The 27,274-nt window shown below is 40.0% G+C and overlaps 1 protein-coding gene across 4 annotated transcripts in view; it reads left to right on the top strand.

Moving 5' to 3' along the window:
- Nucleotides 1-27,274, top strand: part of Ndst3 (N-deacetylase and N-sulfotransferase 3) — a 163,163-nt gene that overhangs the window by 66,712 nt on the left and 69,177 nt on the right. For all 4 annotated transcript variants that reach the window (XR_013110117.1, XM_034501345.2, XM_076933214.1 and 1 more), the window contains 2 exons: nt 12,008-12,193; nt 17,279-17,407. Coding sequence is in view for 3 of the 4 variants with exons in the window: in XM_034501345.2 (XP_034357236.1) it covers nt 12,008-12,193; nt 17,279-17,407 (315 nt within the window). In the remaining variant the exon portion in view is untranslated. The remainder of the gene's footprint in view (nt 1-12,007; nt 12,194-17,278; nt 17,408-27,274) is intronic.

Genomic DNA, 27,274 nt, shown 5'->3' with positions numbered 1-27,274 from the left:
TCACAGCTGTAAGCATGGGCTCCTTTCCAAGGAGAGGACCCCAAATACAACCATCAAGCAGTTGGTTACCTCTGTATTAATCATGCTATTATTGCACCAGTGGGCTCAGCTTGCTCAGTAGATTAGTGTTATATCTATCATACAGGGTTCGCAGCTGGGCAAGACTGGTATCCCTCAATTGATGAATGGAGACATAAAAATGTAGTGTATATACCCAATGGAATTGTATTCAATTATAAAGAAAATTTTAATGGACAGAAAAAAATGAGCGGAACTGGAAAATAATTATACTGGGTGAGGTCACCCAGGCTCAGAAAGGGAAAACCACAGGTTCTCTTTCATCTGGGCATCCTAACTATGTGCATTAGACTTAGATGCCTATAAGGCCAGGACAATAGGAAGAGGCTCTAGAGAAGAGAATAAATAGAAGCATCAAGTGAGAGAGAGTAGCAGCATCCTGGTGACAGGGAAGCAGGCAAGGGAGAGGCTAGAGGTGGAAAGATTAAAGTAGAAACGGGGTGATCCAGAGTAACATGGTAGGGAGGGAGAAGTAACCAAAACAAAAAGAGTAGGGAAAGCATGGGAACCTGTTTCTTTAAGCTTTGGAGAGCGCTTTTGATTGTCTCCATTAGAGTTAATTTCTTTGTGAATTCCTTTTCACCTTACACTCCTCCAGTCTATGGGAAGCTTTCATACTTTAGAATGAGAATTCTAAATTCTCCATCCCATTCCCCCTTTCCTCCAGCACAAATGCTAGCATTCTTGCCAGCATGCATACCATTGACAAACTGGTTTTATAAAAGAAAGATAAAATTAGTGCATGTCCCTCTCTGCCCACAGTCATGTGGACATGAGGCAAACTAAAAGCTTTTATGAATCTGTCTATAAATTCTCCCTGCTGTACTGAGCAGGATGTGAAGCAGGACAAGTTCTGCTTCCAGATTTGTGCATGCTGCTCCTGAATTCGGTCTTTTCATTCTTCTGACTTCCTAGACTGTATACCATGTGTTTTCTGAGATGTGGCTTAAAAGGGGGTCAAGACGGGAGGGACAGCAGGAGGACAAATGTCATATGACACTTCCTATGGAAACATCTATTCATCCCACGTAGGACATTGATGACAAGACCAAAGGAACAGAAACAGTTCTAACTAAATGTGGCTTAGCGAACCAGGAGTAGAAAGTCCCTGAGTGACTCAGAAGCAGCTGCATCACTGAAAAGCCCACCCCAGCAAGGTGACAGCTCAGAAACAATGCATCCCTGGAGCTCCCTGCTGGAATTACAGATAGTTCAGCCTGTGAACTCTCCCCAAAATTGTCACTGCTTATATCACTTTGTGAAAGGGAGTTATAAAGCCTGTAAATTTCAGTATCTTCCTGGGCCTTGTAAGATTGAATGTTTGCTTCATTAGGAGTATTTCAGTTCAGAGGAAATGGCTATGCAACAATAAGTAGGAGCCAATTCTGCAGCTCACATCATCTTTAGTATTCTTTAAAGAATGTATGTGTGTGCATGTGTGTGTGAATGCATATGTCTATATATGCATGTGAGTATGGAAGAATGTGTGCATGTGTGTACATGCATATATGTGTATATGCATGTGAGTATGCAAGCATGTGTGTGTGCATATGTGTATGTATGCATATGTGTACATTCATGTGCATGTGCATACACGTATGTATGCATGTGTGTGCACATATGTATGTGTGCACAGGTATGTGCTCGTGCTTGTGCTCGTGTGTGTGTGTGTGTGTGTGTGTGTGTGTGTGTAGTGCACATGTGGAAACCTGAGGATGACATCAGGAATCTTCTTTGATCCTGCCCCACTTTATTCACTCAAGTATGTTCTCTCAAGCCCAGACTTTTGTTAATGATGACTGTTCTCGGCCAGCTTACCCCAGTAATCCCACCACAGTCTTCCGAGAGTGGGAGCTACAACTACTCAGCATTTTCTTTGGTTCTGGGGCTGCTGACACTGGTTCTCACACTTGAGAGCAAGTGCTTTACCCACTGAGCCATCTTCCCAGCCCCAGCTTTAGCTTTGCATGTATCGCAGCCCCTATGCCTGTCTTTTCATGATTTATTGTTTTTTTTCCCCACAGTATCAATTTCTGTTCCTTTTCAACTGTTCTTCTCTAACTGCCTCCAAATTTTATCCTCATTTTTGGATTATTATAGCAACTTACCTAATTCCCCAATCTCCCATATTGTCTTTTAAAAATGAACTATTCTGTAAATGTAACAGAAATGTATATTTCAGAGTCCTGATTCCTAAGGAAATGAAGAAAGAGAAATAGCTGGGTCCCAACTGGGAGTCATGCATTATACTGATTTCAGGAATTCTCACAGCCACGTATTACAACCATCAGAGAATTTGCATAATATCACTAAGACCTCGCAGCTAGTGGAAGCTTGATCAGGGTTTTATCCTGATTTGTCAAGCTTAAAAGCCCATGTAACTACCACAGTTTATCCAGCTGCAAGCCCCAGTGCCTTCAACACTCATGACCATGGTATCGATAGTTAAAACAAATGGAGCACATCACTGTACCCTTTTACAGTGCTTCTCTCTTGCATAGGTGTTAATGTGACATGTAATTTCTGGTGTCTGAGAAGTACCGCCTACATCACTGCCTTGCTAGCAGCCATAAATACCAGAAGGTGTGTAATAGCCATGACAGAGCATCGGTGTCATCACTGGCTTCTTGTAGGAATATCAGATCTCAATTAAAATTAGTGTTATGAGACTTAAACATTTCTAGCTAGCTGATCCATCGTGTATGTTTTCTGAAACAGTCTTGGGATCTGTAACTATCATTAGATTGTCTACAGGTTTATTATATATTAAAAACCTCCAATGTCCTGATCAAATTCATTGCTTAAAGCTAAAAACAGAGAAAGCTTCTGTAAACCAAACCCTAGAACATATCCATTGTATCCCCAGCCAATTCTCTTTTCTGTTATTTAAATATAAAAATAAAGCTACCTAAATTCACTTTTTTTTTTATCTCTGAAAGCCTCTTTCTTGTATTTCACTTGAGCAAATCTCAACAACTTAAAGCAAAACTCGACCTGGCATATACAGAGTACAAGTGCTCACATGATTCTTCTGAGGGCTCTCAAAAAAGCACATCTTTTAGTGGCATGTTGTCTTAGGAACTCCTTGACACAGTTGTGACACTTCCAGCATTTTGGAAGGAGCTCTGGGAGAGGAGAAAGCAAATCCTGTTAAATAAAAATATACTTACAATAAATTAATGGGTTATTAGGGAAAACAGAGATAGATTGATAACTTTTAGAGATTGCAAGTGGCAGAGGCTGAACCAGATAGACACATGGTGTGGTATCTTTTCAGTATTTGTACTAAAATTTTAGCTTGACTTGTTTCTGGTGCTTACTTGCACATTTGGGTTGTTAAATATCATTCAAGATTATCCAATTCCAAAGCTGCTGGGTTGTAGGAGGGACTGGAAGGGAAATGTGTACTGTTAAGAGCTCATTGCTGTAGCCCTATCATGTGCATAGTATAACAGGGCTGATCCTCACCTCACTGAGACAAATAATGTCAATTTTCGTTACCAAAGTAGATTTACTGTTGATATGTTCACTTGTCGACTTAAATCTTTATTAAATAATATTGATTGTGGTAGTGTCCTTTAAGCATGTATGCACTTACATAAGAATTCTGAAGTTTGAGGGTACAGAAGTAACAATGGGGGGGATTCTTTTAACTAATGGTTTTTCATTTTTCAGTTAAAATATAATTACATCATCCTCCCCTTCTTCCCTCTCCCCACCCCCTCTCATGCCATGCATGTGCCATATGTAGTGGACACACCCTCTTTTCCAGCCGCCCCTGCTTCTTTTCCTGCCTAGTCTCTGGCCTGTAGCTGTGGGAAAGAGTAATCAGCTGCTGTTTGATGGTCCAGTGCCCGAGTGAGCTGGATAATTGCAAGACACACTTGCAGACATTCCCTGATGGCAGCTCTTTGCACTACAGCCAGTTGTAGCTGGTGAGATCTCTATCAGGGTGGGTGGCCTTTCCAAATGCCAAAGTTTTTCATCCTCTTCTTAAGCAGGATTCATGTTTTTCTCCTGCTGTTTCTTTGGGGCTGCGGGGGGCTGGGGTCACCTTCTCCCCTTGACCCTTGAGCACCTTGCATGGCTGGAGGAGATGAAATAGTCACTTTCACTGCCTCTAACAGTGGTCAGAGAAGAGCCTGCGGCATGGTACGTATAAACAGTCTGCCTACTGCACTGGTCTGTTAAGCACACAGAAACAGGGCTCAGGACTCAGCTCAGGCTGTCTCACCCATCCCAGCTTCCTGTCTCAGGGTCCTGAGACCCTGAGAATCTCATTCTCTTGTACTTGTGTCTTTGGATAAAGAAAGACTAGGAGCCTTTTCTTACCATTGAGTTAATTAAACACTGTATGGCTTATCTCGGATATGTTGCTTCAGAAGGGTAGGGTCCCACTTCCGTCCTATCTCACAAGATCTCATTACTCGCACCATTAACATCTTCATCCAAGGAGTTTTACTGATTACATTATTGTAGCAGGGTTTTGTTCCCCAGACTGCAAGACAAAGAACCTTTACTTTCCAAGGTTTCTGAGTCCGAGTGATATTACCAGTCAGGGAATAAGCCTTGAATCCTAGTTCTTATTAAGGTTTTACTCCATCAGCATGATGGAGTGCCTCGCCATCCTTGTGACCGAACTCACTCCCCAACTCTCCCCTCCTGCCAGAAGGTCAACTCTATTACCCGCCTCAGTGCCCTACTCTCTAATTACATGGTTGGTCCTTTTGGTCTGACAGGGTCCATCATAGGCATAAACTCATATATGATCTCAACTTTGTCATGAACAATAAAGACCCTGCTTGGAACTTTAGGGAATTGCAAGGATTTAGGGGTCCCAAGACCCCAGAATGTGGAAGAGCAAACAACTCATTTATACAATGGCTGCCAGCAGAGGGTGACTTCAAATCCTTAATGCAAGTTTGTTCAAAAGGGCATTGCCATCACAGCAGGGTTTTCACATAATAATAGAGCAGACAGTTGTTTGTACTACAGATTGAAGAGCATGTAGAAGAAAACCAGAGATATGCAGTAGCCAGACCTACAGATTATTAAACAAATGTTTATAAATGTGTTGTTTCTCTCTCTTGTAAAATGTAAATGGGGAAAAATATCTGTTTAAGGTTAAACCATGGATTTAAAAGAATGCATTTATATTTAGCATCTAAACATAAAGTTATTTATAAAACCGAAAAAAAAAATGAAAGCGACATAAATTTTAATTTAGTGTAGTTTTTAAAGGCAGGTTGACCTTGAACACACATTATTCCTTCATGGATTTTCCAGAGTGCTGGGATTATAGGAATGCACCAGTGTGCCCTACTGTGTGCTACTGTGTCCTACTGTATGCCACTGAACCCCCCTGGATATAGTGTTTTTAATCTTAAACTTAAACCTGCAGGCACAACTCATTTATTTCACATTTATTGGGGAAAAATAAGATTCCTTGTCTAAGTATCTTCCAAGAGCTTTAATTTTAAACTGTATCAGAAATACTATTATTTAGTACAGAAACTATTCTAGTATTTAACAGTCTCGGCACACTGACCAAACCCTTACTCTCTGAGAGATAGATCTTGAATTACCAAGTTTCCTTTGAACAGTGTTCACATACACTGGGCCACTCTGACCGCTGTCACTGCCGCTTAACACTTCCCTCAGTCCTCCCTTGGCCACCACAGGCCCTGTAGGTACTCGGAACCTGAGATGTATATATGAGCTATCAGTTTTACATTAGGAAAACAAACTATCTTTTAAATGCTCCTTAATTCAGGAAATGTCTTTTAAAAACTCATGTGTGTGTAAATGTGTGCATGTCAATGTGTGTGTGTGTGTGTGTGTGTGAATTATATGGAGAGAATATATTCAAACTTTGATTCTAATCTTATTTTCAAAATATACTCCCATCTTCTAGATAAGTGCATCCTTTATGAAATGGTACCTCCAACAGCCACAGTCCTAAAGGAATCCACTTACAAAGTCAAAGAAAAAGAGCCTGTTTGACTGTGTTGTTTGAATACTAGAATACTGATGTTTCTAGGACCATAATAGCCAGTGTAAATAGAAGGCTTTATCTTAGACTCATGCAAATTGTGAATGTGAATCTTAGTGTTGTGAGGTAGTTAACCAAAGCATGAACATCTATATTCTGAGAAAATGAAACATTCCAACTAAAACTGAGTGCAGAAAAGTGTGCAGAAGTTTTCCAAAGTGCATTGCTGCAGTTTCCTGGCTGTTTTCTCTGTAGACAACAGAATATCCAACAGATGGCAGACAGTCATTGTGGGCTTAGAAATTACAATAGTCTACAGACTTGCTTATCTGTGAAATCAGAGAAGAAGCAGTGGGCTCTCTGGTCATGGATGAGAAACATGAAGCTTCTTCTGTTTAGAGAAATTAAAATTGAGATAAATGATAAAAGTAAAACACCATTCTGAATTAGCAGTAAGAGTTTAAATAACTGTCAGAGATAGTACTGTACTTTGATAATGAAGTGATTGTGTTATTTGAACACTAGAATACTGATTTTTTTCTTACTTCCTGTAGTCTTTGAGGAGATTTTCCCAAGGATTATAGTAAAACATGCCTTTTAAGTTATCTTTGCATGATTGTTTGGAAAATCTTGAATGATAATGTAAAAAAAAAGTCTTTATATTGTAAAACATAAGTTTTATATTGTAACTTATGTCATACTATAACATTAAAAAGTTTTATATTGTAAAAAAGTTTTATATTGTAAAAACTATTATTTTGAAATTACAGATTTAATAATATATAATTTAATACTAAATAATAATTTCAGCTATGGTTTCAAAAGTGTTTGCAGGTATTACTTATGCCATTACTAAAATTTCTCAGCCAGTTACTCTATGTCTATACTTTGAACAAACTGACCGTTAAGCTGAGATAATTCAGAAAGTAAAAAATTAAAAAGAGAAGAGGGTAGAGGGCGTCAGCATCACCTCCACACTTGTTCCCAGATGTTTGTCTTGTTTTCAGTTAGGAAGATAATGAGTAGAGAGCAGTAGATAAAGCAGAACCCAGACTTCTTAGAGTCACTTAGTGTATATGAGACATGAAGAAATAGTTATACAATTACGCTATATCACTTTGGAAATCAAAAACTACTCCTTAGGAATCATTTTATTGCTAAGTTCCTTTAACAGATAAGGAATTCTTGGCCACTTTAACAGTGTCATGTATGGGTTCAACCTTATGGAGTGGGCTTTAAATGCAAAAGTGGTGGTTACCCCCATAACATTTGTGCTCTGGTATATCCTATCGGCAGGTCTCATCTGTGGATTTACTCAGACAAGGAAATGGAATGGGATGCTGGACACAGTAGCCCCTGCTTTTAATGCCAGCACTCAGAAGGCAGGGGGAGTCAAATTTCTATGATTTTGTGGCTAGCCTGGTCTACATAGTGACTTTCAAGGCAGCCAAGGATATGCAACGAGATCCTACTCAAAAAGTTTGGGAGGGGGGTTGGGGGGGGAATCAGAGTAGGAACACTCCAGACTAGGAAGATACTAAGGTAGGAAAGAATTCGGTGAATTTCAGGAAAGGGTAACATAATGAAAGAAAAGATAAGGAGGAAACATGGGAAGGCTGGCTGTAAGCAGCAAGGGTTATATGAGGCAGAGAGCACAGTCACACTATAATTTTGTATTTATGTGCAAGGGGACAGCCTGGAAGATTTTAAATAGAAAGTCATATGGTCATATTTGAATTTATCAGAAATTCCTTTGGCTGCTATATGGGGAATAGTCTAGAGGGCCAAATGAGAAAAATGGGTAGAAAATTAGAAATCTATACCAAATGGCCTTAGGCCAGGGTATACTATGCTGCTGTGGTATGATTCAAGAAGAGTAGACACATTTAAGGTTTCACTAGTTGTAGTATTCATGGCACATGATAACGGGCTGCAGTTAGGAGCACTGGGTGCAGATTGAAAGGATGGGTTTCTGTAATCTTTCTATAAAGTTATTTCTAAAGTTCTTACTCCACCAGAGAGCTACGAGAAATGACTGTATTTAGAGGAGGAGGAGGGGAAGGGTGAGGAGGAAAAGGAGGAAGAAAAGGAAGAAGAGGAGGAGGAGGAAGAAGAGGAGGAGGAAAAAGAGAAGCCATGAGATATGATCCCCAAATCCTCAGTAAAGGTAGAGAAAAGGACCCTGTATCTTTTAGTAATAAGCTAATCAATAAATGAAGATTCAGACATGCTATAGTTTCCAGGTTAAGTTGTGTGGTTGTGTATTATAAAGATCACAGCACATGAGAGCATTCGAGATTAGGTGACAACAGTCAGCTGCACTTGCTGAATGTGCTGTGCTACAGGAACCATAGTAAATGAGTCCCACATATGACTTAATGACTTCTCAGCACTTTGAGCTATGTAGCCTTCTGTGCAGTGGGCTAGAAAACGAGGTCGGGGGATTAGATTTGGTTAACTGTTCTCCCAAATGCAGGATAGTAAGTATGGTTGTGAAATGTCCCGATGACTGCACCAGCCTGCAAGTGAAAGGCGAAACTTTAACAAGAAACGCTAGCAAATATAAATGAAAGCTAAGTGTACCATGATGGTCAAACGCTCTTCAAGAAGACAAAGAAAGGGAACGTCCTTTCTGTGTTAAGTCATCTTTTTGCTATGCATCCAATTCCCTGGAATCACAAGAGCACTAAGGAAGCACTGAAAAACTACCTTAACCTTTTGGTCAACATCATTGCTTGTGAATTCCCAGACATTTTGAGTTTGTAATATAGCTCTGGTTGTTGTGGATTGCTTCTTCACTGTGTTCTCCAAGAAGTTCTTTTTTTTTGAAGGGGGGGGGCATGCAGTGAACATTTGTTGATGGTATTTAAGAGAGTAGGGAGGGCTCCCTAGGTCCCTCCTGTTGTTATGAGGGTGGGGGGTCTGGGATGGAAATGTGAGGGAGATGCTCAGTGTTGGGGACAGGGACTCCTCAGCTCTCAGAGGGCCTCTCTCTTGCTCTCAGTGTCCTTGCTGGGATGGGTGGTCTAGGGTTTCTCACTCTTTGGAGGCCATGTAGGCCATGAGGTCCACAACCCTCTTGCTGTAGCTGTATTCATTGTCATACCAGGAAATGAGCTTTACAAAGTTGTCATTGAGACCAATGCCAGCCCCAGCATCAAAGGTGAAAGAGTGAGAGTTGCTGTTGAAGTCACCAGAGACAACGGATACAGTGGGGGTAGGAACATGGAAGGCCATGCCAGTGAGCTTCCCATTCAGCTCTGGGATGACCTTGCCCACAGCCTTGGCAGCACCAGTGGATTCAGGGATGATGTTCTGGGCAACCCCACAGCCATCACACCACAGCTTTCCAGAGGGGCCATCCACAGTCTTCTGAGTGGAGTGGCAATGATGGCATGGACTGTGGTCATGAGCCCCTCTATGATTCCATAGTTGTCATGGATGACCTTGACCAGGAGAGCTAAGGAGTTGGTGGTGCAGGATGCATTGCTGACAATCTTGAGGAAATTCCATATTTCTCGTGGTTCACACCCATCACAAACATGGAAGCATCAGCAGAAGGGGTGGAGATGATGAACCTTTTGGACCCACCCTTCAAGTGGGCCCTGGCCTTCTCTGGTGGTGAAGACTCCAGTAGACTCCACAATGTACTCAGCACCAGCATCACCCCATTTGATATTAGGGGAATCTCGATCCTGGAATGTGGTGATGGGCTTCCTGTTGATGACAAGCTTCCCATTCTCAGCCTTGACTGAGTTGAATTTGCCATGGATATAGTCATACTGGAACATGTAGACCATGTAGTTGATCAATCTCCACTTTGCTACGTGCAGAGACTAAGGCAGCCCTGGTAACCAGGTGCCCAATACAGCCAGATCCGTTCACACCAACCTTCACTATTTTGTCTACAAGATGAAGCTGGCACTGCACGAGAAGATGTGGCTGTCTCTAGAACAGGGAGAAGCAGAGACCTCCAAGAAGTTCTTAATGTGTAATTGTCTGTTATTTTCTTTCAACGTCTTTGATGGGAATTCATTTTGTCTGATCTTTAAGTTGCACTCCTGTTCTTCAAGTATTTGAGACTGATACTTTAGTGACCTTTTCTAACAAAGTCACATCTTGGTACATAATTCTTACATAAAGAAAGTGCCTTAATCTGAGTTTATTAAAACTGGGGAGGGGGATGGTGAAGTAAGGAGATGCTTCACTTCTATTTCAGAGAAGTCCTAAATTATATGATAGTGATTACATAAGTATTAAAATGTCTACAAAGGTTGAAGATAAAAGGGAAGTTGTCAGTCCTTCCCCCTCATCCCTCAGTCTATCTTTTGTGTACTCCTTCTCTCATCTCTGTACCTCTCTCTGTTTCTCTTGGCCACTGTGTTTCCCTCACTTCTAGCATCCTTACTAGGGAGGACTGATGGGATTTTTGAAGAGTGCATAAAGTTCCTGAGAGGAAGGAAAGTTACCACTGAGGGGTGGTGACACCTGACAGCTGGCTTTCTTGTGAGCAGATGCTACTTGTGCCTCTTTCCCTTCTTTTGATATTCTCTAGGCTGAGAAGGAAAGCTGCCCAAATCTCTTTGCCTTCTGTGTCATTTGCAGCACACTTCTTCAAGTCGGTCTATTTGGCAGCCTGATCCTCTGATCCTCTGTGTGAAATTGCTCTTTGGTGTGGAAAAAAAAATCCACAACTAATTCAAAGACAGATTATTTCAGTGGAGTCTTTGAAAGTTGTCAAGCAATTGAAAAATACAAACAGAAAGCAAAACAAATCATTCAGGAAAAAAATACCCGTCGATATTAAAACCTGGAGTTGTTCTTCTTCTAAAAGATTGATTTCACAGCCTATGTCTGGAAACTGTCTCTCTGTGCCAAGAGAAATGGAGGAGCATTCCCCGGGCACCTGAAGCCTGAACAATTACAGTGACTCCAAGTTAGCCTAAGCCCTCTTCAAAATAAGCCAGCAGTCACTGGGATTTTCTAACGGAATTGGCAGGACCTGAGGAGGACCAGGATAGGGAATGCCTTGAGCTATTCTTAGTCACTCCTTCAGTGCACATTTATGCATGTGTAGTTTGGAAGGTGTTTGCTTTAAACTAGTATCTGTGTGAGTGTGTGTGTGTGTGTGTGTGTGTGTGTGTGTGTGTGTGTGTGTGTGTGTTTTATTTAAACCTTGTAAATTCCCAGGTTGTTTTTCTTTTTGGGTACCTTCTGCTTAAACGTTGAGGGCTTCTTCTTTTAAAAAGCAACAACAACAATCAAAAAAGACACCAAAAACCTGCTCTATAAAATTTTCTACAGTTTGCAAATCTGTGTGCTTCTACTGAGATTTAGTTGTGTTACTGCCACACAGGTTACAGCATGCCATTACATAATGAAGCTACAAAAAAATGTAGCAAATTTGATAGAAAGTATAGCAGACTCAGTAAGATCTTTTGAGCAGGCCAGTTACACTTGGAAGGTCCATGTTTCTTTGGGTTCCACGGAACAAGCTGAATATTTTTTGTAGAATGTATTTGTTACTTAACTCTTGAAATTATGATCAGTGGGAAGAACAGGTGGCCAAGAATGTGTTAAGTGAAGAACAATCTTTTGTTTTTCCTACCACCTCCCACCTACCAACAGAATAAGAAGATTGACTGATGGCTAGCCCATGTGAAGTATGCTCATAATCATATATATCATTTTAATTTCTGGAAATAATAACTAATGGTAGATTTGAAAACGTATATAGCATATTTCAAAACCCAAGAAAAATATAATCAAGACAAATCTTCAAAGTTAGGCATGGTGATGTATGCCTATAATCATAGCGTTTGGGAGGATGAGGCAGGAATATCGATGTGAGTTCACAGCACGTTTAGGGTTGAGCTCTGTAGTGAGACTCTAAAGTTTGAGCTTCCCACATTCTAATGAGTGTTTTCTTGGTCTTAGGAGCACGGCATCCCTACCGACATGGGGTACGCAGTGTCCCCTCACCATTCAGGTGTCTACCCTGTCCACATTCCGCTTTATGAGGCCTGGAAGAAGGTTTGGAATATTAAAATCACCAGCACTGAAGAGTATCCACATCTGAAGCCGGCTAGATATCGGAGAGGCTTCATCCACAAAAACATCATGGTGAGTAGCGTGCACGTGTGGGGTCGGTCACTTCCTCCAGATGTCAGTACACACTCGAAGACAGAGAAAGGGGAGAGCTAAGGGTTAGGAATGTGGATCCGGAAAGAGTATGCTGTGTGAAGAGTGTGGTCATACCTCAGGAAAGCTCACTAATGATAGCTGTGTCTTCCTACTTCCTAGAGCTCAGAAATAAATAAATAAATAAATAAATAAATAAATAAATAAATAAATAAAAGGCTTCTTTTCCTGACACTCATGTTGGCAAGCCATCACTGATGTAAAAATGCTAAGAAAACGTTATGTCAAATTTAGAAATAATTTTAGGCTCTATCATTACTTATACATAGGTCTTTTAGTAGATAAAAGTCATGGCACCTCTCTTCAATCACCATGCTCTCTTTTTATACGCTGGTCAATTTGCACCTTGTCCTGGCCCGAGCTGCCCCATGCTTGGGGGGCCAAAATATTCCGGACCGCTCTGCTGCTCCGGTCCGAGGGTCAGGGTCTAGCAAGAGAGAGAGTGGGCGGGGAGAAAGGGAAGAGACTCTAAGAATGGAGACAAAACAGGGTGTGTAGTCAAGTCTTGTTTACTGTCTCATATTCACTCTCTTATCATCTCCCATTCACTATATCTTATTGCAAGGAAATTCTGGGTATTTATAAGCACAAGCAGGGAAACACGGCTGAAGACAGTTTACCACGTGCACCATGCAGCTGGGGGTCACTAAACAGCAAAACAAGCTATGTGGGATAAACAAGATGTTTGTCAGAGTGTGCTCAGCTGCTGTAGGCTGTTGAAAAACAAGTCTTTTATCAGGGTATATGGCTCGATGGCTGCAAAGATGATCTAGCTGCTTTCTGCTAGAAGTCAGCTCCCAACAGCCCCTCTTTACCATTTCAGGTCCCCCCCAAAACACTGCACTGTGTGCAGCAAGAAGCCACATGTGAACTTATGACTTACCACCAGACAATAGAGAGCAAATGGCTAAATCACTACTCTGGAGTGTCTCCATCTTGTTTCGTTTTTTGCAGTGGTAGCAAAACCGAATACGTGGCTCCCTCAGATGGGGTGAGATCTGTCAAAGTCAGCCATTGAACTGTATTTTTTCCTTAAGTCAGAACTTAAGGAAAGTATTAGTGGCGGTTAGCACAGCCTCTGATTTAGACTCACACACTGCATAGAAACAGCCAGGAAGCTGAAGAGCCCCAGAGCGCTAGGTTAGCCTGCTGCATGTGAACAGATAATCCGGCCTCTCGGGTAGGTGCACTTCACTTCCGTTCACACAGTTTTCTAATGTCTACAAAATTCAAATGGACAGTGGTATTTAACGTGGACTTAATGCCCATATCAATGTGTCCCTCAACAAGAAAAACACTGTAAATGCCAGATGAGGATGTAGTGGCCACATTCTTCTCCCACTTTGCCCCTCCTTGGTACTCAAAATGAATTTATCATGGCCTCAGTCGGCCAGCTTTCTGATGAGAGGGAGTTTTAAACGTCCATCAGAGATCATTCATTTAAAAGCATTTGGTGCTCTTTCGCTATTACAATGTTGGCAATTCTACAGCGGCGAGCCTCGGTCTCTGAGGCTAGATTCAGTGCAGTTCTGTCCTGTTTCCAATACCTTTGGAACTATACTCTGCCCATGTTGCAAATGTATCAATGTTGCTGTTAACCAAAGCTTAGGCGGATTTCCTGCTTTGACATGGTTTTCCCTATGGTTTCTGCTTCCATGTGGATTCAATTTGCGGGTTCATGCATGAGAATTTCCATATTGAAGAGTGTTCAGCAGGCTGTGGGTTACGTAGGAAGAGAGACAGGAAATCATCACGAGCCATCCAACTAACCTATATTTAAGAACTGGGGAGCCAGATGCCCTCCTAATAGAGACTGGAAGGCAAGATCTGGGGACTGAGGCATAAACCCTAGAATCTTATGCCAGACCCAGATTTTCTAATAAAACTGAAATCATCCACAAATTAAAATCAAAAGACTTAAGGGTATTTTTTTCCCTTCAAGCCATCATGGATCCTGCTCTCACTCATTAATTTATGTAATTCAAACTTCCCACTGTAAATCAAACTTTCCCACTAACATGGCCAAATCTTCTGTGAGCGCCCACAATCATACCTTTAGACTTTTCTTCTCATTCACTCTTTTGAATCCGCCATCTTAACTTATGGCTTGGTTATTATGTCGACTGTGGTACCAGCTCCCACTTGGTCAGCTTGCACCTTCTCCTCACCCTTCCATGAAGGCTAGCCAGTAGGCAGTGCCAACCCGTGAATCCTCCTGACTTTTCCACCCTTATGAGTCTCAGCTGTCTGCACACTCTTTAGTGCATCCTTAAGAGACTGAAAATGCTCAGCACCGTGCCTGCATCTCTGTCTTCCACTGCCCAGCATGGACTGCTGTGTTCACTGTGAATGACTTCCCAGAGACGCCCGACCTATTCCCATCCCATCGAACCTTCCTTTTAACATATGTAACCAACTGTGCAGCACTGTGGTCCTCAAATAGACCTATAGCTTTCTTATCTTCCTCTGAATTCATATATTCCTTCCATGAGTCTCCCTCATGAATTCATAGGACATGGGGCCTCTTCACTGGGCACGTTTCATCCTAACACAGTAAGGAATGAATAAAAAAAACTGATGTTGTCAACCCTGGAACCTGGTTGTTAAGTGTGACTCTTTGGGTAGACACAGAAGTCTGTGAGCAACAAGACTCACATTCACTGTACACACTGGCTTTAAGGGGTGGCCCAAGGAATAGGCCTCTCACCAATCTAACTATACACACATAGATGCACACAGACACACATAGACAGACAGACAGACAGACAGACAGACACACACACACACACACACACACACACACTGGCCAGCAGTCTTCACTGGCCAATTCACCATTAACACAGTTGCCTGTTTGAAGCCTTCCTTGACATTATACTGCTGTGCCTTGACTTGCTGTCTAAGGCTTTTACCATTCCCCAAGACGATCAGCAACTACAAAAATTATAGTTTCCAAGTTCGAATTTCACAGTGTTACACTACCACCGTCATCTAAGGGAAAGTCTACATTGAAATACCTTGGAAAGGGTTCTCCTTCCTTCTGTAGCATAAGAGCTGTTTCAGGAAATGTGTTCATCGTCCTATAGCTGCATCTCAAATCAAGACAGTGGATCAAGACCCTGATCCCACTCCTGTTTGCCTGGCCTCCCATGGTGGCCCACTGAGGCTCCGAGACACATGGGGTACACATTTTTAGAGGGAAACCTCCACTTTACTCTATTCAAACTCACAGAATTTAAGAAAAAAAAATTCAAGTTTCTTCGCATTCTGTCTCCGCTTAAATGACGTGGGTAAGCTAGCTTCACAGGCAGCAATGCGTGTCTGCTGTGATTTCTAAGCAAGATACACAAACTTGATCCTAAAAGTCATTTACTTGAAGTCATACACTTTTAAAATGCAGCAGTATCCTGGAATTTAATCGTGTGTGTGTGTGTGTGTGTGTGTGTGTGTGTGTGTGTGTGTGTGTATAGGCATTTGCTTATTTTATTTGGATATTTCTCTTTACCTTGATATACTGTTAATATTTTTATTAATTTTGAGAATTTCATACAATGTATTTTGATCATATCCCTGATATGTCCTCTAAGAAAAGAATACACACAAACACACACACAAGAGCACATACTTCTGTTCTCCTACATGAACTAGCATAGAGTTTAGAAAAAGTATTTGTTAAGTTCATGAATAAAGTCTTTGAATGGCTTTAAGTTACATGAAATTACACATCCAGTGATTGATAGTAAACATGTCTGATTCAGCTTTTTTTTTTTTTTTGCTGTGGTTTTGTGCACGACATTCTGACAGTTCATGATACTTTCATACATAAACAACCCCAGCTAATAAACCTGAGTTTAAACTGAAATATTTTAACTGATCTAAGATAATGTTTTAGCAAAATGAATCAGATGCATATAGGCTTGACTGACTCAGAAATACCCAGTGGACTGACTGAGCTGAGAATTACATTCCCTGGGAAAACTTCCAAAAACTAGAGTAAAATCTCTTACACTACTGTCTGCACTACTAGAAAATATATAGTATACATGGAAGGCTAAAAACATGGGAAGTCTTATACAGGTAATGTTCACAAAATGGTCCTGGAACTAAAACTGATTTGTGTTAAGACAACAAAATGATGATTCTTTTCCTTAAAGCGATGACCAGAATGCCTGACTACAAGGTGCTGAAGAACTCTCAGCTTTCTTCAATGCAATCATTAGTTTTTGGTTTTCTGTCTCTAAGTACAGCAAACACAGGCCACTGTAAGTCTCATTGTGTGACACTTGGCTGAAAACAGTATGTCTTACACAACTTCTTTCATAATTGCATGTTCATGTAGTGGAGAAATTTGTAACAACAACAGCAATAACAACAACATGGACCTCATCACAGATGTGGCCAGTGATTGACAGCCAAGGATGGAAAGACCCTCTTTCTGCTCAGTGACCTTTTGTCATTTTGTTTGTGACACTTTCTAAAGCTACCAACTAAATAGGTACTTTCTTCCTTTTGGACCTGGCGACATTCACGCCTGGCGTTTGAGGCCCCTTACAGCCACATTTTCACAGCAGAGCAACTGACTTGTTTCAAATACCCGTTCTAGTTGACATGCCGCTTTCTAAGAAGCTCCATGTTAGTAACTGACTTCATTTCCAAACGTGTCTGAAGACTTTGGTAGAAGGAGTTAGCCACATTTTGCCAATGAAAGTTACACATAATTCTGGTATTTTTTTTTAAGTCTTAATTTTATTTCTTCAAATGGTAAAATATATTAGACTCTGATGCGACTTAAAAGAGGAAAAATAGCAAAAATAATCCAAAGTCTATATCAGTTTTGATTATTTCTTTAACTTCTCTTGTTATCCCTTCTTCCTTACATCATCTTTTCATTCCCAGCACGAAGGATTCTTCCAGGTCCTGGTTATCATTCAATACACAGCACCTTTAAACAAGTTAAGATTGCATGATGGTAGCCAAAGCTTTCTCCTTACCTGCTCATCTTTCCTTCAGGTTCTCCCAAGACAAACCTGTGGACTCTTCACACACACAATTTTCTACAAGGAGTATCCAGGGGGCCCCAGGGAACTGGACAAGAGTATTCATGGAGGGGAACTCTTCTTCACCGTGGTTCTCAACCCTGTAAGTACATGGAGTCACTCTTCAAATAAATAACGTTTGAAATGCCAAGGTGCATAAAAATCACCTTGAGGGAGAAATGAAGACTGGGTAGTTACCAATCAAATAGCAGAGACAGCATGTCTATGGAGAATAAAATTACTCTCCCTCCTCCTTTTCCCCTCTTTCTCTTCTCCCTCCACCCCTCCCTCCTTCCCATCTCCCTTCCTCTTTCCCTTCTTTTTCTCTCTTTCCTCCCTCTCCTCTCTCTCTGTCTTCTGACCCATCCTCTCCTCTTTCACTGATATCTCTTCTTCTTTCTCCCTTTTTCACTCTTTCCCCTTCTCCTCTCTGTCCAATTCTCTCATTTTGATACAAGAAAGCACAGATTTTATAAGTACAAAGTCAGGAGTTGGATAAAGGACTGTTCTCATTCTCCATTCATGCTGGATCTGCAGTGCTGGGTCATGGAGCATACCTGATTAATGGTGTGCTGCTCTTTCTCCTTCATATCTTAATACTAGTGTATCAGCAATGCAGTGAGCCACTGGTAAATTAATTTTCCTGGTGGTGAGTGTCATAAAATCGTGTGCCGAAAGAAAAACTATCGAAGTGAGCTGCAGAAGGGAAAAGTTGTTAGCAATTTTCTCCCATGAAAGAGAATAGGAAAAATAGAGATAAAATTTATTGTCAAATATATGGATTTGCCCTTGGCTTTAGCAATATTCAAGATGGAAATCTGCAATTATCTCCAAATACAAGGAAAATTATCGGGATAAAAGTTGGATAAGGTAGAAATAAACAATAAAATTTCAAAAGAGTCTTCACTTGACCTTAATATTACAGGCTTGATAAATAAAACTGTAAGTATTCTTCATCATCTACTCTGTTCAAAAGCAGATCTTATTTTTAGCTGTTAGAAAAGGAGATAAATGAAAAAGCAACTCATCTTTTGGAACATCTGCCTTCGTTCATAACTCAGAATTCTTTATAACTTTCAGCCTTTAGGAAGGCTATCAAACTTTTGAACATTACCCAAGCAAATATTTCTGATTTATGCTCCACAAATAACCCCCTCTAGATTACCTATATTTGTTTTGTTTTGTTGTTTTGTTTTAAGACCATGTAGCTCTAGCTGTCCTGGAACTTACTGCATTTTTCAGGCTGGACTGGAACTCACGGAAACCTCCTGCTTCTCCCTCCCACCACTCCTGGCTTTAGATTACTTATATTTTGAGCCAGTCTGTATGGATTTTTTTCTCAGTTTATCAGTAATGTTCCGGAAGAGGAAGTGTACTGGTGTGAGATTGTGAACCAAAGATTTGATTAAAAACCTGCAAAATGCTAACAGCTTCATCAAAGGTTTTAGACCCTTGGGTCTGTATTCTACAAGATTCTGATGTAGCAATGCACTTGGAGCCCATTAGTGTGACTGTCTAACCATTGGTGATTTAATATTTGAAAATCCCCTCGTATTATTGTCTCTGAACTTTGTGAACCAAATGATCTTCACTCAACACAGAAGATATTAAAAAATCCATCACCCATGTAGAGTGAACTTATGTAAAATATTTTATCTATTATTTGATAAGTAATGTTTTTCATTAATAAACAAAATTTAACCTAAGAAATGTTTGTAGCAAAGGTTAGGTTGACCTTGGTGCTGATTCACACTAACTGAGCAAGCTCATACAACCCCAACTACTTTTCAAGCTTCACCAATCATATGTAACAAGTTTATTTATCTTTATGAAGATATCCAAATGGAACAAAGGGGCAAAATGAAATACAGGCTTTTATTTCTAGATTAAAACTTTTCTAGAGATAATTATTTTCAGTAAACAAAGATTGACTAATTTGAACAAAAGGCAGCTTTGACATGAGAATCTATCTCATGTAACATGAGATAGACATTGAGCTAAAATGATTCATATGGTGCAGAGAGTCCAGCCTGGGGTAGGAGAATGATTCATCTAGTACAGAGGCCCCAGTCTGGGGTAAAGATTTTCCTTACCTGGTAGAGACAGGTGCTTGTAAAGTCAATGTTTAGACTTGGCCAGGTCTAGCCATGAGGATATGTGCTGCCACTAGTGATGTCTGTCTGGACAACCAAAGTGAGGAACGGGGCATGCTTCCCAGGAATTCCCACATCAAGATTAAGTGATCAGAGAAAGCTATGTTTGGGCTTCAAAACCTCCAGCTTCAATAAAACATGTCTAAATTTGTCAAACAGCATGTTTTATTAGGACAGGATGAGAGTGAAAACTCCTTATCAGGTCGTCCTATGCATTAACTGAAAGAAATGTTTATTACAGCAGATTTGAAAGATGGCAACTGAATGATTACATAGTAATGTAGACCTTAATTTAAAGTGCTGTTTTCTGAGGATACCAAGTGAAGTTGTTTCCTGTGGGAACACTGGATGGAAAGTGAAAATACGGGCAGGACTGTGGTTAAATAAAGACCTTTATAAAATCTTGCCCCCAGAAGGCAGAAGAACAGATGCTCCAACGTTTTGAAGTAGAGCGAGTGTCCAGGTGTTCAGAGGTCTCTATAAATTGGCTAAGTTTTAGAAGCTATGCTTTGTGCTTCCCACAATTATAGTCAACTCAGTCATTCTGGATTTCTGACGAAGTTGAAAACTTATAGCTATTTACCTTGAGAGAAAAGATCTGAGTGTATGGTCGTCAGCTGACATTCATCCTAAAGCCAGGTTCAGAAAAATGTTTTAGTTAGGAGAGATGACAGAGGTGCTGGTAGGTCAACAAAAGGATGGACTGGGTATTAGGACTATCTTGTACCTCACTGGTACAAATTGGCATAATTATGCTCTAATTGTATTTTGAGAGAAAAGTTTCCTTTTAACAGGAAGGGTGATGTGTAGGAGGAGCTAAGGTGGGAGGAGTACTGAGAGGAAGAAAAGGAGTAAGAAGAGGAGAAGAAGAAGGAGAGGAGAAGCTAGGTGATGAAAGAGAGATAGAGGGGGGAGACAGGGAAGCAGATGTTCATGAATCTCCACCAGTCAAAGATAATAGATATATCTAGGTTGGGTAGTGGGTTACACCTCTGATTGAACAATACCAAACTTATAAAGCCTATGATTAACATTTTTTTTAAAAAATGTATAAATGCAAAAAGGAAAAGGGGGCGTGGGATAGGGGTTTTCTAAGTGGGGGAAAGGGGAAAGGGGATGGCATCTGAAGTGTAAATGAAAGATCTAATAAAAAAAAAAGAAAAAAATAAATAAATAAAATAAAATCTTGCCCCATTCCCCATGCACTTGAAAGTGTTAGAACAACATCATGGTTGGGTGAGAGGTAGCAATAGTTGAGTCCATTTCATAGTTAACCTTGAAAAGGAAACTGCAACTATAAAACAATTTAGGTTGAAAGTTTCAATCAAGTTCATGTAACACAAGTAGAAAAGTACAGTGACAACCTAGTACAGTCTTGGAGAGAAAACCCAAAGCTGTCTTCCAGTGACTTCAGTGCCATGGGCCAGGCATCCCCTGCCATGTGATGAGTCCAAGTGTTTTGATGGATGGACTGAGGTTGGAATCCAGGTTCAATACAGATTCTGTTATGGAGAGAGTATGCTGATCATAGGAACTTACTGTCACTGCAGTATGACATGCAAATTGGTTTTTTAAACATCTATCTCATGTGATGAAATCCCAAAGAGGAGTACTGTCTATGTTTCTTCACACAGTGCCTCCATGAAGACACCCTCAAATTGTATGTCTCTTTACACATTTCTTCCATAGAAGGGATCCTCTTGATAAGCTTTTGCTAAGTTATTTTATTTTATATGCATATATATTTTATATTTTACTTGCATGTATGTTTATGTACTATGTGTGTGTGCCTGATGCCTATGGCCACCCTCAGAGGACCTCAGATACCCTGGAATTGGAGTTATAGATAGTAGTAAGCAAGTATGCGGTTGCCATAAACTGAACCTGACCTTCTACAAGAGCAACAAGTGCTCTTAACTTCTGAGTCGTATACTCGTACACACAAGCACACACACATGCACATGGAGTTAAACCATTATTTATTCCTAGCTTATTTCCATTTGCTATGATAAAACATTGGCCACACAAATACGTAACTATCAAACCACAACCATTTTCTCTCTTGTTTTTCTCTAAGATTTTACGATAATATTAACATCTCAATATAAAATACATTTCAAATCTTAATTTCTCACAGTCTTTAAATTTTTTAATACTCTAAAAAGTTCAATGCATCTTCAAAATATTCATTCTCATACCTCCAGGCTCCTGTAAAATCCAAAATAAATTGAATACTTCTTATCCTAAAAGGTAAGAACCAGAACACAAAAATCACACTTAAGCAAAACCAAAATGCAACAGGAAAAATAGTCAATGTGGGGCATCTGGGAGGCACATTGTGGACTGTAAGCTCCATAGGCTTCAAAGGGCTTGGGTAGCCATACCCCACCGGCTCCGCATACAGAATTTATCAGGTACCCTTAGTCCAGCTCTACAACACACTCTCCGGTGTTCTTGATCATTATTGTCATTATCCCACACTCCTGTAATTTCCAATATGCATTGATTTTTCCAGCCCAATTCTTTAAAATTCTCCATCTTCCTCCCATAAGCCATGTTAAAGCACAAAGGCCACAATGTCTGGTCTATCACTGCAAGTGTCAATTTCTGCCCTAGATTGCTCTGGTATCAGATTCTGTCCTAGATTGCTTTCTATTGCTGAGATAAACACACTGGAGAGAAAGGGGTTTTGGCGCTTACTGGCTCCAGTCCATCACTGAGGGAAGTCAGGGCAAGAACTCTAGGCAAGAACCTGGAGGCAGAAAATGAAGCAAAATCACAGAGGAGTGCCATTTACTGGACTGCTCAGCTACCTTTCTTATACTGCCTAGGACCACCATCTGCCTAAGGATGGTGCCATCCAATGGGCTCTCATATATCAATCAAGAAAAGGCCACAGACTCAAACCGATGGGAAATAGTACAGAGGCAATTCCTCAACTGAAGCTCCTTTTTCCAAGGTGACTCTAGTTTGTGTTAAGTTGACAAAAAAAAAAAAAAAAAAAAAAAAAAAAAAAAAAAAAAAAAAAAAAAAAAAAAAAAAACCTAACCAGCATAATGCAATTCAATTCCTCCAAAGAATGGGCTCTCAAATTATACATGTTTCTTTCTTCAGTTCCCCATATTAGTTATAGGACTAGATGACATCTTACAGGAATAGATGGCATTTACTGGTTTCATGGGCATAACTAATCTGGTATCCTTTCCTCCTGAGTGATATCACCCACTCAGCCAAGAACTGTTTCCTCTCTGGATAGAGGTGAGCTAGGTTCTAGAGTTCACAGGCTAAAGAGCAGACACTGAAGTATTTGTGTTTGCACCAGGATTGTAAAGGAAGTTGTGTTACATTATGTTATACTGTGGGAGAGAGCTGAGATGACTCCTCTGATAAAGCGTTTATCATGTAACATGAAGACCCGAGTTCCATCCCCAGCACCCACATAAAAGCCAAGTGCACAGGCAAGTGCCAATAATCCCAGTACTGAGGAGGTAAAGGTAGAAAGATTTCTGGCCAGCCAGTCAGTCTAGCCAAATTGGAAAGATCCGGGTTCAATCTGAGTCCCTGTCTCAAAAAAATAAGGTGGAGTCAATTAAAAAGACACCCAATATTAATCTATAGCCCCATAAATTTGTGCCCACATGTGTATATGCGCGCGCACGCACACACACTCACATACATATGCACACACAAGAAATACTCCAGAGTCATTGTTTACTACATAATCACTAGCCCAAAATTTTGTGCCCTCAAAATCCTGATCAAGTCACAATTCAGTTAATCTGTCATATGCTATATATAATTCAGATAGACATTAGATATTTTAGAGCAATGAGAAAATTCTTAATTGCTTGAAGATGCCTATGTAAATTACATGAAGATGGGTTATGAAAATTAAAATTTACAAAGACTGGAGAAATGGCCCAGTAGCTAAGAGCACTGATTATTTTTCTGGAGGACGAAGGTTCAATTCCCAACACCCACATGGTGGCTCACAATTGGCTGTAACTCTAACTCCAAGAGATCTGGTGCCCTCTTTTGGCCACCCCAGGCACCAGGCATGCACACATGGTGCACAGAGATACATGTAGGTAAAACTCGTGCACATTTAAAAAATTAAAATTTATAAAAATGGCAAAAAGTATCTATTGACAATGACTATACTTGTTCTCAATAAAGAAATCCCTATTTAATTTATAGCACATATACCTTATACAAAATGAGCTAGCAAGGGAAACTACATTTCAGAAATTTTCAGTCCCTTTTCTCCTAAGCCACATTACTAGGTATGAGGAGTGAGGTTGCTTTAACTAGGCAGAACTGCAACTCCATGTCACTAGGGCAGATCGCTGAGCAAGGGTGTCACCCTACTTCAGTGTTCTTATTTGAAATCAGCAGATGCTCTGAGTATTGGGTCGTTACTACTTATTCATATTAGTGATTGAGAATAAAGTCATTGCTTGCTTTGTTTATTTATCCAAAAGGCTGTGGCTTACCAGGAGACTGACGTTTTCACCACACTTGCTTGACATTTGGCAGAAGTTCCTGACAGCGCACATGTCGTGTGTGCCTTTCTGTGTCTGCATCCCACAGGACCAGTGGCCACAATCTTTATACCCATTTTTTTCTGCTTCTTTCAACTTGATACAGCACTCCCTCACCATGTTCTTGATACCCTTCTACCCAAACCCCAAAATAAAAAAAATAAAAATAAAATAAAATAAAAAAAAACATAAATGTAGATGCAACTAAAACTGGGAGTATCACATGGATAGATTACAATTCAAACAACAAATTTCACATGGCAGTAGTCTGTATAAAGAGAAATTGTTGCATTAAATATTTAAAACTATACTTTGCATGTGAATGTATAAAATTCAACAGAAAGAAAACAACTTTTTTTTTTTATTCCTGATGAAAAGTGTTGAGCTTTCCCTGTCATCGGGTCCTACAAAGCACTCTGTATTAGAAAACATAACAAATAAATCTCACGGCTGCCTTAGGCAATGAGAAATGACTGCTGAACTACCCAGTAGTGAGCACTACCCGAGATCCTTGGTTAAAAAGTTTAGACTTAATGAGTTAGGACCTCCAGGGGAATTTTAGACAGATATTTATCATGTCCTTAACTGAGGTGATTATTGTACTTAAGCAGACTAGGAACACACATGAACACTAAATGCTACGCTAAAAATAATAAAGAATTCTCTAGTATTGAAGGGTTAAAATCTCAGTTATTTGGTGACATTAGTGTGTAAGAGTATAGTTAATATTTATTGGGTTCCTTTTGCCCATCCGTAAGACTCATATTCATGTTTGCCATTTGCCCCATAGCATGGTTATTTACACTTATGTCTTTTTCCACTGTGTAATAAAAAAAAAAAGTCTGTGCATTGTTCACCTCTATACATCCCATTATACCTAGATCTGTGCTTTGCACTCAGTAAGAACTCACTAAATGCTTTGTAAATGTTTGGTTGAATTCATGGAAAGCCTTGTTTGGGGGCATGAGTTACTTGTGACATACCCAGTGTGAATCATATCAAATATGGATTTCATAAAACCATATTCTGGCAGGACCTTTGCTTGTAAGTAGATGACATGGAAAATTCAGTTGGCATGAGTATTGTAACAGGTTTCTATAAGTGATGGTGAAGCAGTGTGCCATGACAACAAACAATTAAGGCCAAAAAGGACCAGAAGGATGATGTGTTCAACTTCTTTATTCTAAGTGGAGTTCCAGTTAGATGACCTGAGCTGCTCAAGGTCACTCTGTTAGTATTCCCATGAACACATCACCTTTCCTGGCTCCTGGGTCAGTGCATCTACCAAGATGGCATGCTGCTTCTCCATACTACTGAAATAGCCTTCTATGATGCCCAGTAGTTCATGTGCCGTATACATAATAACAAGTATGCATCAGTTACCTAGCAGTGAGGAAATGTGTAAATGGTTGGAAATTTCAGGCCTTTGTCTGGGAAAAGGTGACTATCTCTTTGTTAATTTTTTTTTCAGTGATTTAGAGAAAGTCTGTTACAAGTGATGACTTGTGGAAGCTATCCCATGGACTTTGTGGGAACTATAAACAAACAACTATGTTGTTTCTTCTTTAAATAATAAATCTGGTTGGCATTATTTATGATAAGATACTTATGCTGGTAAAGCCAAAAGTTCATATTTCACACATTCTCTGTCTTCCAAAGAAATTCTAGTTTTGCTATCATTAATGTTTTCACTCTTGACCTCGCCCTTATATAATTAGTTTCCACAGTGACATTAAGAAAAACAAAGGATGTATAATCCACTCTTGAAGCTTCCATATTTAAGAAAAGCAGGAGTCATTATGTATTATTAAGAAATCTAACATGTCAGTAAATAGGTTAATGGAAGGGGATTCATTGGACAATCTATTTCTCAGATTTGTCTGACTGAAGGATACAGCCCTGTATATTTGTACTTAAACATACTGAAACAAAAAGATAAAATATTAATCAACAGAAAATTGTCACAAATACACAGTGTGATGGAGCTGAAAGTAGTCCATCCAAATGAGTCACACCATGGACTCAGGCAGATTGAAGTTCAACTTTATCTTGGTAGACTCTTCATGGCCCCGGACTTTGCTTTGTTTGTTCCAGCAGGATGAGATGTGTATGCCAAGAGGGAACATAGGACAGGACGTGACATTCTTTTACTTAGCCTGAGTACATTAGGAACCCTGGAGAGGTTAAAAAAAATGCTCCTGTGGTTCAGAACTAAGTCTTTTATTTAGGAGAGATGACAGAGGTTCTGCTTGGTCAACAAAATGATGGACTGGGTATTAGGTCTATCTTGCACCTTACTGACATAAATTGGTATAGTTATGCTCTAACTGTATTTTGAGAGAAAAGTTTTATTTTAACAGGAAGGGTGATATGTAGGAGGAGCAAGGAGAGGAGGAGTAAGGAGAGGAGGAGGAGAAGGAGAGGAGGAGCTAGGTGATGAGAGAGAAAGAGAGAGGGAGGCCAGACATGGAGGCAGATGTTCACATGTCTCCACCAGTCAAAGATAGTTGATGTATCTAGGTTGGGTGTTAGGTTACACTTCTGATTGATATTAAGCATTACCAAGTTTATAAAGCCATTAGTTAACATTTAAAAAAATTGTATAAAAACAAAAGGGAGAAAGGGGTATGGGATAGGGGTTTTCTAGGGAGGGGAAATGGGGAAAGGGGTGGCATTTGAAAAGTAAATAAAATATCCAATAAAAATAAAATTATAACTATAAAAAAATGCTCCTGTGCATCACCCAAGAGTCACTGAATGGGCCACTATGATTTACCGAACAGATTGCTACTGGATTTGTTGCTGGCATTTCTACATAAACCAGCAGGTGGTTGGTAGGCATGGTCTATAATACCAATGCTCACAGTCCCTTCTCTGGAAACCTTACCTACAAAACAAACACAAGTGTTCAATTGATCAAAGAAATGAATATTATTATTGCTTTAGCTAATCCTCGAGAGTGTCCCATAACCTTCAGTAAACAAAAACATCTTTCTTTCACTTGGGGAAGCAGGAATCACATTAGGTGTCATCTTGCTTTTGTATCTTTTAACTCTCTGAACCCAATTTGCTATTTTGTGATTTTATAATTTAATGATAGGTTCGATTCTGGATGCTTTTGTGAAAATCTGATCTCATGATTCACCTTTCTCTGGCATTCCCTCACACTCTCACTTTGTTTACATTTATCCTCTATAATCCTATGGCATAAACACAGCTTTCCCACCATGCTGGATGGTTTTCTTTATCTCCTCATAGTTTGTGAGCTTCTTGACT

Source organism: Arvicanthis niloticus, chromosome 4 (assembly GCF_011762505.2).
Source record: "Arvicanthis niloticus isolate mArvNil1 chromosome 4, mArvNil1.pat.X, whole genome shotgun sequence".
Taxonomy (NCBI): domain Eukaryota; kingdom Metazoa; phylum Chordata; class Mammalia; order Rodentia; family Muridae; genus Arvicanthis; species Arvicanthis niloticus.
Note: the sequence above shows the minus strand (reverse complement) of the source record. Positions and strands in the feature narration are given on the sequence as shown.